At 37.5% G+C, this 11,759-nt stretch overlaps 1 protein-coding gene across 1 annotated transcript; it reads right to left on the bottom strand.

Annotated features, from left to right (window-relative positions):
- Window positions 1–8,879: 8,879 nt before the first annotated feature.
- On the bottom strand, window positions 8,880–10,511 carry LOC145986775 (zinc finger MYM-type protein 1-like). Its single transcript, XM_083121181.1, has one exon. It carries the CDS (start codon window positions 10,509–10,511, stop codon window positions 8,880–8,882), a length of 1,632 nt encoding a protein of 543 aa, XP_082977307.1.
- Between the last annotated feature and the right edge of the window lie 1,248 nt (window positions 10,512–11,759).

Here is an 11,759-nt window from a genome sequence, read left to right as displayed (position 1 = left end):
GTTGAGAGTAGAGAAATTCCATGGTAATTATTGCAGTTCATTTTATCACCTTTTTTAAACACAGGAACAATTATGGATTCTTTCCATTGTTGAGGAATTTCTTCTTTATTCCATATTAAACAAATTAATTTATGAATTTGACATATTAACAAATTCGCACCATATTTAATTAACTCAGCTGGTATTAAATCAATGCCAGGAGCTTTGTTATTCTTTAGCCTTTTAATAGCATCTTTAACTTCAGTCAAGTTGGGTTCTGCTGTGTGTACTTCATTTACTTCTGATTTATCTCCTACATGAACATTTAACAGGTCATTAAAGTAGTTCTTCCATCTATTTAAAATATCGCTTGGATCAGCCAAAAAATCACCATTTTTATCTTTTATCAAGTTTACTTTAGTTTGTCACCCCTTTCTAAGTTCATTTACACCTTTATATAAATCTGATATTTTTGTTTTTGCCGTTTGTTTCAATTTCATTAATTTAGCTTTTCAAGTAAGTAATCTCTTTTTTTACTTCTAAATGTGCGGTTAACTTCTCGCTTTATTCTATTATAATTGCTTAGATTTGTATCATCAGAGTTATTTAACCAAGTCTAGCCTGATTTCTTATTTCTAATTAAGAGAAACATTAAAAAGATTCAAGATCAATTACTTACGTGTGTGAGTATGAAATGTCGATCAAAACAATGGTTCAGAGGTTATGACTGCCTCCTTCTTCAGGTTAATACGTATTCCTAGGCACCTGACATGATGTCAAGTTAAAAAGTGTTAATTGAGGATACAGGTAAAAGGTTATGGTAAAAAATACTTATGGAAAAAAAAAAACGCATTGTAGCTGTAACCTTCACACTAATAAAACTCAAATCTAAAACCTGCCCGTTTCCTATTCTAAAAGCAATCGCTTCTCCCAAGCACTGGCCAGGTGGCTTCTAACAGTCGCTTAGGACGTTTCTTTTAAGTGTTTTTAGAATAGGAAACGCACAGTTTTAGATTTGAGTTTTATTAGTGTGAAAGTTACAGCTACAATGCAGGTTTTTTTTTCCATAAGTGATTTTTACCATCACCTTTTACCTGTATCCTCAATTAACACTATTTTAACGTAACACCATGTCAGGTGTCTAGGAATACGTATTAACCTCAAGAAGGAGGCAGTCATGACCTCTGAAACGTTGTTTTGATCGACATTTCGTACTCACACATGTAATTGATCTTTGATATTTTTAATGTTTCTCTTAATTAGCTGTGAGTATTACGCACATCACAATATGTTTCTTATTTCTATTAGATTATGACATTCATTATCAAACCACGGCTTACTTTTTCTTGGTTTATGATATCCTATACTTTCTTTAGCTGCTGAGTCTATTGCATTACGTATGAGCTCCCAATTCTTATTTACATCTGTTTCATTTATATTTTCATCATCATTTAAATCCTGCAAAACATCGAATATATTTGAAAGTTTAATTTGGTAATCTTTCTTAATTCTTTCATCAGCAATTTTTTCTGTATTAAATTTTAGAACAGATTCTGTTGCTTATGATTTATCACTGAGATTCTTTCTCTTAATTTAGTAATTACTAAATAATGGTCACTGGCACAGTCAGCACCTGTATGTGAACGAACGTCAATTATACTAGTATGCCTTCTTTTATCAATGAGAATATGATCTAACTGATTATGAGTTCTACCATCTGGAGAAGACCAGGTATATTTATGAATATCTTGATGTTTAAAAGTGGTACTTTTCACAATTAAATTCTTTGAAGTCGCAAAACTAATTAATCTTATTCCATTGCCATTACTTCATGAAGACTCTCCTTACCAATCATGGGTTTAAAAGTCTCTTCTTTACCAATCTTTGCATTACAGTCACCTAACAGAATTTTCATATCATACTGGGGAAATTTATCAAAGACCTGTCGTAACTCTGCATAAAAATCATTTTATCTGCCGTTGGTGCATGCATGTTTATTAAAATAATTTTACACCACCTACCTTGTAAAACTACATATGATATCCTATCATTAATAAATTCTACTGTTTGAAGAGCCGAGATAATTCTATTATTTATGAAGAATCCTGTTCTGAAATTATGATTTTCAGTGCCACCATAGAAAAAAGTTTAATTTTTAGTTTTACAATCACCTTCTCCTGGCCACCTAACTTCCTGGACAGCTACTACGTCTAATTTATACTTAACTATCTCATTAACTGTACGCTGAAATGCCCCAGGCTGGTAAAGGCTCAGAACATTCCAGGTGCCTAATTTAATATCCTTATTCCTATGCCTAGTGGCATGACTTGAGATTTTGAAAAGTGTTGCCGGTCATTATTATGACAATTATGGCTATTAGAAATCTCCACCCAGAAATGCTGGATCTAGATTTATGTTAATTCTATTATCTTTTTTTATGACTCCTACAATCCTAGAAAGAACTGCCATTCATGAGAGACTGCGAAAATCCAATGTCTAATGGCCAAGCCCTGTTTTCAGCTCTTCATCTTTGTTTTTTGTAATTGAAGTGAAAAGGGGAAGATCTTTGTTTTATGCAACTGAAGTGAAAAGGGGAGAAGAACTCCACAGTTCTTGGGCAAGTTTCCCATTTGTGCGGTCATATATCAGCCTGGCAGTCCCAGACTTTGTGAGTGAGATACATACGAGAACAGAATGTAGCAGTAACAGACAACAGAATTCTGCACTTCCAGCGACTGTCAGCTAGGTGACCGCATACACTTCTACAATTGCATGGCAGAAAGCTTAACTGGAAGGGAAGTTCAGCTGTATGTACTGTTGTTGCCAATTTAGTTTTTGGAGTAAACTTTGTCCAAATCATGAATTGCAGCAAGGAATAACCTTGTTATTAGGGATGGCACGACAGGTGGGCAAGCACCCATCCAAAAATATTCAAGAAATATTAGTAAGTATTTAGAAAAATACGAATGATTCAATAAAAATATATTCTTGTCTTGACTCCATGCATATTTTTCTTACGAATATTGTTGATACGAGAAAGGCTCACAATATCATCCTGTACAAAGTTTCACTGCCTTTGGATTTACATTAGTTTACCGAATAAGAATATGGCGAGGGATAATACCTATTATTTATAATTAATTATATTTCATATTTAAAACTTGAAGCATAAGACTTGTGATCGAGATAACATTTCTGTGACTACAAGTATGTATTGCAATATCTATCTACAGCCAAAGTGCACTTTTCCCGAGGTGGGAGTACAAAACACACAGGAAGAATATCTAGAAAAACGAAACAAATAAATAAAAACATATTCACATTACTTCCATATGGTATGCAAAAGAAAGATTCATGACTAAGCTTCTTTCACCTAGCATTTTGGGTAATGGGTGACTTATTTCGCTCGTGTGGCAATTGTCAGTAACTGAACTGTTTCCATGAATTCCAAAGCATTATGAAGAAGAGAAACTCCATTTGTTTGAAGATAAGGTGTGAACAGGAGAAGAATTGCCCCATACAGTAGGTACAATGATCAAATTTAATTATTTTTTTACCTAACTTGCTTAAACGTGTTTGCTTTCTCAATCTCCAGGCATATTTCTATTGAACCACATCGAGCATTTCTTTTTCCTGCGTCAGTCAGGTCATGATTATTAAGCAAGTGATGAAACTGACTTTTTGATGTTCATTTTGCACATATTCCTTTATTTTTGCAATTTTTAGTTTTATTTTGTGTGAAAAATCACGGTTTTATGCGAGGAAAGTTTAATGCAGAATTAATTTAAAAACTTTTCTAACAGGCATTAATTAAATACAAAGATTCATACACCATCAATTTGAAACAATCCTAAGAGTCAAGTAAAAGAATCATTTGTTAAGCCTCAACGAGGAAGCACTGCTCTTTTCAGTTAAAAACTCATAATATTATTAAAATTGTATATTCAAAATCATTCATTTGAATTATGGAAAAAAAAACAAAAAGTATTTATTTCTTCACTATTGTCGGGGATTATCATACTTTCTGTAATCATCCTTGTATGTTTAATATATGGGGTATACGACATTGTATCACATGAAAAACACGTTATTTCATTTTGGAAAGCACGTCAGTAGTAGCAAATAAAGGTGGGCAGTTGAAACTTTACCAACTGTAAATGTCGAATTTTGGCATAACTTGCTTTCCGAATCTAAAATGCTAAAATTACATTTCAATTGGTTTTTGCTTCTAGGTTGCTTCACTCCATGAAGCATTAGACCTTGTTCCTTTCCAAGGGACGGCGCTAGTTTCACACATACAAATTACTTCTTGTAGCCTTTTGGTCTCTCTCTTCCATTTGTAAAGAATTTGTTCCATATTTTTCATAATTGTCGCATAAATTAAGCAATATACTCTAATGTCACCTAAATGTCAACCTTTCTTCCACGTTACAGTCTGTGACTGTATTTTGCAGACTAACGAGAGACTGGCGTCTGTACTCACATCTGGTATAATCCTCTGTGGACCTTTGATTGATTGATCTGCTTTATTTGACTTCGTTTTTGTGCCACTTTTGGCTAATTTGCGAAGACGGGGATGAGTGATGGATGATATGATGAAATTGAGGAATGGACATTCACAAACATTCATGCCCAGGATGGGATTCGAACCTGGGAGCCCTAGCATAGTAGCACGATGTGCTAACCACTCCACCACGAGGACCAGCCTTCCTTTGTGGACCTTGTTTTGTGATCTGTCCATGTGTGTTTTTGACTGTCCTTTCATCTTATCACAATTCATCCTCACCTTCGCGATTAGCCAAAAGTGGAAGAAAACCGAAGTCAAATAAAGCAAACCAATCAAATCAATTAATCTAATCTACTTCAATCAGCTAATTAAGTATAGTCTATGTTAAATTCCTTCTCAATTGAAAGGGATAGGACAAAATATCCACTTACAAACCGAAGTACACAGTGAGCAGTTGAAAGGCATGGGCAGGGAAGATATAATGACGGGAAGGAACACTTCAATGAGAGAAATAAGGAAGGTTATATCAAGATTGACACAGGGAAGATAGGAATGATAGCCAAGCAGGTGATGACATGGAGTCACTTCCTAGTCTTTCCTAGATTGGAGTGGATAGAGGGAAATTTAATCAGAAGATTTGGCAAACAGATTACCCATGTGCACGCATGTGTGAAAGCATGAGGGAGAGAGAGAGAGAGAAAGAGGGGGGGGGGTAATACAAGCAGAGGAAAATGGTGGAAAAAGATAAATAAGACATTCAACAGCAAAGAGAAAAGGCAAAAGAAAGGAATGCAGGATAGGGCGAGAGAATAAGTGTTAGTGAAAATTATGCATTTTATATCTGCCCACCCTAAGTTATCAGTATTTGGCTCATTTCCACCCAGTCAAAGTTTTCTGGCACGCCCCTGCTTGTCATCTAAAAGACTAATGCAGAGATTCCACGAGGAAAAAAAATCTAACTGAATGCATAACCACTTGTGCACCACCTCTTTCACTTCGTCATCAGTGCAGAATTTCCTGCCACCTAGTGCCTCCTGAAGGGGGTCGAACACACAATAATCACTCGGTGAATATGCAGGATGTGGTAGACACTCCAAAAAAAAAGTTCTGTAAATTTTTGAGCTGCTGCATGAGCTGTGTGTGTCTTTATGTTATCTTGCTGCAAGAGCACATCAGAACTGAGGAAACAGCAAGATTTTGACCTGATTGCAGGTTTCAAGTGGTTCTCAAGCAGATCGCAATATGTTCGGCTATTAACATTGTGTCCCCTACACGTGTAATGACCCAGGATTGGACCTTTAGTCCCCCCAAAGACTTTGCTGGCAGACACAGCAATATGGAACTTCTCTTGTTTCAGCAATGATGAATGCATCCATTCTTGCTGGCTCGCTTGGTCTCTGGCTGGAAGTAATGGACTGAGCACTTGTCACCAGTGACTATATACACTTTAAGAAACCATCTCCTTCGGCTTCATAATGTCGTAGTAGTGTTTCACAGACATCCACATGAAGTTCCTTCAGTTCAGGGGTGAGTTGTTTTGGTACCAATCTAGTGGAGATTTTGTGATACTGCAGCACGTCGTGAATGAATGGTGCACAGAACTATGACATGTTCAATTGTACATACGTATACATCATCAATTGTTGCCCATCGATTTTCTCGTATGATTTGATCCACTGAAGCAATAGTGTCTGATGTAGTCAGTGCAGTCAACTGGAATGAGCTGCATCAGTCAGAGATGACACTTCACTTTTAAACTTTGACATTTGTAAACCTGTTGAAGCAACACACAGGAATCCCCATACTGCCGTTTCATGCTCTGATGAATGTCTGTTGGTTTTGCACTCTCTCTACCCAAAAAACATATAACAGTCTGCTGCTCCTGTGGGTCCCCGATGTCAAATTTTCCATCAGACCACATGCGCTAGTACGTTCAATACAAGAGAAAATATATGTTATTTATACATGATGTTCAACTGTCTACTACATTGATTTATTATTACTATAGTAAGGTTACTTTTTTGACTCTGCCTTGTATTACCAACCCAGTATCAGTTGCCATTAACCTTCGAGCGGGCGCGGCTGCGCAAAATTTACGCCAAAAGTAATTTTCTTTAATTTTCTTGTGTTTCCTTTGAATTCGTCGACCTATGCTTTTTATGTATTCCTCAAAGAGGTATTTTGTGTTGCATATTAGCAGTCATTGTTACTAATCCATATGTTATACTCTGTCAATTGTTGTTTATTTCAGATCAGAACACAGTCATAAAGTTTGCGCTGTGCGCCTGCTCCTGTTCTGTGAATATTTCGTCAGGTCGTTGTTGAAAATGAGTCGACAAAACGTAGATGTTAGCGAAATTCAGCGTATCCTTCAAGTTTCTCGAATTGAATAGATTGATTGATTTTGATTTTGTTTTTGAGTCCGCTTTATGCACAGAAAGGCTAATCGCGACTTGACCTACTTTGGTAGCTAGGCTTGTTTCCAGGATGTTTTGAGGGGACGGACATATCCGAAAATGTGAAAGTAATTTCTTATTATTTGGTTTAGTTTACTAAGTTTATATGAGATATAGTGTGTGTGTTTGTGTGTATGTATGCGGTGATGGAAGGGGGAGGCGGGAGTGTGTACATAGGATATTGCCATATACTGCCAATAATTTTTCAAATGACGTAGAGAATTTTTACTCGACTCGGTCCCTCTTGAACTTGGAATGTAAAGTGTTTGTATATAGACTTGTAACATTTAGGTTTTCAGCAGGAATATCCGTCGTAAAAAGTACGACACACGCCTGCTGATGAAAAGCGTGGTGCGCTATAAATATGTAATAAGTGACGTACTGTTTTTTTTTCTTTTTTTCAGCATTCTAACTTGTATTTCAATGTTTCATTTATATTAACCTCAGATATGATATAAATAAATGTAGATCCAAAAACATTTACGTTTTTATTATAAAAATTCTTGCTCATAATGAATGATACTAAATGACGTAAAAAATGCGTCACGCTAGAAGGTTAAATCCAACCTTGGCTTTGTGGATAAAGTACTATCTGGCACCTGTGTGTACAAGTAAACATAATTTATATTTTGGTTCATTTGTCTCATTTGTACTCCTCCAGGTTAATTGTGTATTGGAAATATGAATTAAGAACCGCTCACATCCAGTGCAAGTACAGAATATTGCATTGAAGTTTGCTCTTATCACATGTGAGTGGACACCTTTGTGTCATAATAGAACTCAGGATCAGTGTTTGAGACCATTCTATGATCCCAGCATGACAAGTTATACCTTCACAAATCTAGTTGCTTCAGAAACATAGTATCCCCACGTTATGCATGATTTAGCTAATTTCTGTCAATCGAATGTGACAGCACTAGCCAGTTCTGCCAGACCTGATAGGTAACATGGCCATTTAACAGCACTCTTTACCCCAAGTCTTTCTCACTCTTCCCTTGCACTGGACTCTCAATGTCCTCTCTTCTTGTTACCTCTTCAGGGTAACGGAAATGGCCTCTCTTCACTAACGTCAGCTGCAGAAAAATGTCCATCTGCAAATCTACTAGACGACAATGACCTGGTTACATACTGAGGTAATTTAGATATCCTTGTTTCCAGGGAACATAGTAATTTTACAATGGCACTATTAGTGATGGCACAAATTTTGCATTGTTCCATCTTGACTAATTAGTGTAAATCTGAAGATAAAGTGCTATGTACATAAACATTACTAGTGTTAAACTTTTATTGAAATTGATACGGTATACTTGCTGATGATTTTCATGAGAGAGCTCACATTGTCTAGGTGGGAGACTGGATATACTAATACTGAAAGAGATCCCCATTTTTGGGTCTCCACTTGAATTTCCATAACTTATTCTTCCTTGTTGATAGCAATTTGAAGCACCTATGGGCTTTTATCAATGAAATATTGTTTCGTGCAATTGTGTTTATCAGCTAATCTTGGTTACAGGAAGTGGTACAAAGTCATAGATCTTTGAATCCTGGGCGAGGCATGGCATTTTGTTTGCTTATTCTGTGACCACGAGTGGTGCAAGTGCATTTCCTACATTCACTGATAAAAACAAGAGACAATTCAAATGTAGGAACTAAGGTTGCTGGCTCTGTGGCCGCGAAAGTTAAGTGGTCGACTTTCGATCTCGCCATCGAAGTTCCGGGTTGGAATCTCGGCCCGGGTATGGGTATTATTTGTGAATGCCCCTTCATTAATTTCATCATATCATCTCTCATCCTAATCGCCGTGATTAAACAAAATAGATAGCAAAGCGTCGCAAAAGAGTACACACATACGAAGTGCAGAATTGACAGTGAAAAAGGTTTTGTTTTACTCATCAACAAAGAAAATAAAATAAGAAAGCTTCCATGCATTTACTCACCTATCGCCTGAAGGTTAATTCCATTCTTCTGTTCTTCTTTGAGCAAAATTTTTCTATCCCCTCAGCGTTGAAGTCACTCATATTTGTCACCAGCCTCTTCTCAATTGATAGCATAGCAAGGGCAGTCAAGCGGTCCTGGGCCATTGTATTTCTTAGAAAAGTCTCGATTCTTTTCAGGGAAGAGAAGCATCGTTCAGGTTCGGCAGTTGTCATCGGCGTTGTGGCTACAATTCTTAGTAAAATGGTAATTTGGGAAAATGTATTTTCCAAATTATTCTTTAGAATCACGTTCAAAAGAGGGATGGATCCTTCTACAGAACGGAAGTCATCTCGTTCGTACAGTACGGAGAGTTCAGTATGCAACTTCCTTTTGTTAAGGACTGGATAACTTCGGACTGCTATGTCCAATTCGCGTTCTGGAAAGTCATTCATGTATTCCGGGAATCTTGAAGAGTTAAGCAATTGCGCAGAATCCAAATGATTTGAGAATTCAAATCTGTGTGAAGCTTCGGTGGTGATGCGATCGCACACTTCTTTTGCATCTGATGTCAGATCTGATTCACGATGCCGTCGCTTATTTGCTTGGGTGGTTTCCGATTCTCTAGGTAAGGAGTCTACATTATCTCGTACCTTTTGGATGGCGCTCTTGAAAGCAGCAGTGGCATTTTTTACTTTTACTGTGTCGGTCTGCCTTGCTTGCAATTGATTGTACAGTATATCGACATGCGGCATAATTCTGAGAAAGAACGAAAGCCAGAATACAAATTTGCGATCCTCCAGACTGTGACGCAAGCCTCGCGCTTCTTGAATGGTTGTGAATGACGCTGAATTTTCCAAGTCATGCAAACAGTTTGCAAGTTCTTCTTGATATTCGTACACAACATTTATCGTACGCGACTTAAAATTCCACCGTGTTCTTGAGCCAGGAGGAATACGACGTGCAACCTCGGTTTCCAATGACAAGAGTCGCTGAGGGGAGCGTGAAAAGAACGTTGGAAATGCTGACAAGCTGCAAAAAAAAAACACCCTAGCTGATTGATTTTGGGAAGCAGCTCGCTCCATTATTAAATTCAATTGGTGCATATAACAGTGAATGTAATGAGCAAGTGGAAAGTGTTCTTTGATGCGAGAATGAACTCCATTTTTCTCTCCTCTCATCACCGAAGCTCCATCAAATGTTTGGGCAATTATTTTATCCGGTTGCTCACCAAATAAACTGTTCATTTCTTTCATGATGCAACGGGAAATTGCCTCTGCGTCCTGTCCGTCCGGATTAAGGAAGCTCCAGAATCTTTCGTGTACAACCCCCTTAAGTTCGTACCTGTATACGAGAACCAACTGCAACTGATCGGATACGTCCGTGGTTTCATCACACATCAATGCCACAAATTTTACTTCCGACATTTCTTTTACAATTTTCTCCTGGCACACCTCAAGCATACAGTCTAATAATTCATTTTGGATGGTTTTCGAGGTGCCTTTAAATACAGTGCTGTTGTCGAGATGTTCTTTAACAGCGTTGTCTAAACTGCTGACAAAATCAACGAGCCCCAAAAATACCCCAGGGTTTGCGGAGGAATCTGTTTCATCGTGGCCACGCAGGGCCAACTCAAAAGCTCCACAGAACTTCATGCAGTCTATGATTTTTGACAAGACGTAGCGATTTTTTTCAACTCTTTCATTATGCTTTTGAAGCGATTCTAGATAAGCGCTGCTTAACTGCGTTGCTATGTTGAGTTCCGAGAGAGACAAAATTTAACTCATTATTCATGTGCTTTTTGCTTTCACTGTGCTTTCTCATATATTCACTTAAAGGTCCTAGATCTTTTACCCCTCCTTTAGACCACGAATCATTACTTCCAAAAAGTATGCAAGGAAAACAGAATAATGCATTTCGAATTTGACACCCACAAAGCCATGGTTCACTATCGTACAGTTTTCTATCAAATCGCCTTTTATATGTAGCGTTCTTACCTCCCTTTGCATTTTGCGATAGATCCAAATCTGGCAACGGCCGTCCTAGCACTTTTATTTCCAACTTTTCTTCAAGTGTTCTTGAAGAGAAAGGTCGCTGCAACAAAGAATCCACCGAATTCATCGTTATAACACACACTCACTTTCATTTCTAACAACAACAACAAGCTAATCCTTACTAACAACAACAACAACAACAAGCTAATCCTTACTAACAACAATGACCACGACTTCACGCGCCACGCGATTTTAACACAATGAACCGCGCGGAAAATTTTTGGGTCTGGAAGCCGGGGAAAAAAATTGTACTCTGCAAGTTTATTTCTGGACGATTGAAGTGCTACATAAGCATAAGGAAATATATTTCTAGCATTTAAAAACAGGTAATTTAGATAAAATATAAAATTAAAATTTCCTAAACATAATTACATAGCAGAATCCACTTTCGGAAGCAAAAAAGGCACGGACTACAGTTTCAGAGTTGCAATCTTTACAACTTACCACTGAAATAGATAAAAGGCTAAAGGGTATTGTTAATTCGCGTTCCAACTTTTTGCAGGTGCTGCTAATGTATACGACATGTTACAAACATTGCATAAGTCTACACTTATAACGAGAGAACGTTTGAAAGTGACATTAATAAACGTTGTTCTGACAGAGGCAATAGGTTGTCGTAGACTTTCTTCTTATCCTGAGATGGCACACTTACCGTGCCGAGTCTGTCTGTAGCACGCTAGCAGACGATTTTACTCGAGCCGAGACGCTATCCCCCGTACGAATAGAGGAGTGGGGGTGTACAGTATTCATGCGCGGAGGGATGAAAAAGGGGCGAAAACGTGCTGTTGAGATTCTAGCAAGGTGAGGTATTCCTTATAGCCCCAACAGCACGAGGGAAATACGTGGCGT

The sequence above is a fragment of the Lepisma saccharinum genome, chromosome 1 (assembly GCF_977018435.1).
Source record: "Lepisma saccharinum chromosome 1, izLepSacc3.1, whole genome shotgun sequence".
Taxonomy (NCBI): Eukaryota; Metazoa; Arthropoda; class Insecta; order Zygentoma; family Lepismatidae; genus Lepisma; species Lepisma saccharinum.
Note: the sequence above shows the minus strand (reverse complement) of the source record. Positions and strands in the feature narration are given on the sequence as shown.

Excerpts from the sequence above, each read along its gene's own strand:
- LOC145986775 (XM_083121181.1), bottom strand. The coding sequence starts at position 10,511 with ATGAAGTTCTGTGGAGCTTTTGAGTTGGCCCTGCGTGGCCACGATGAA.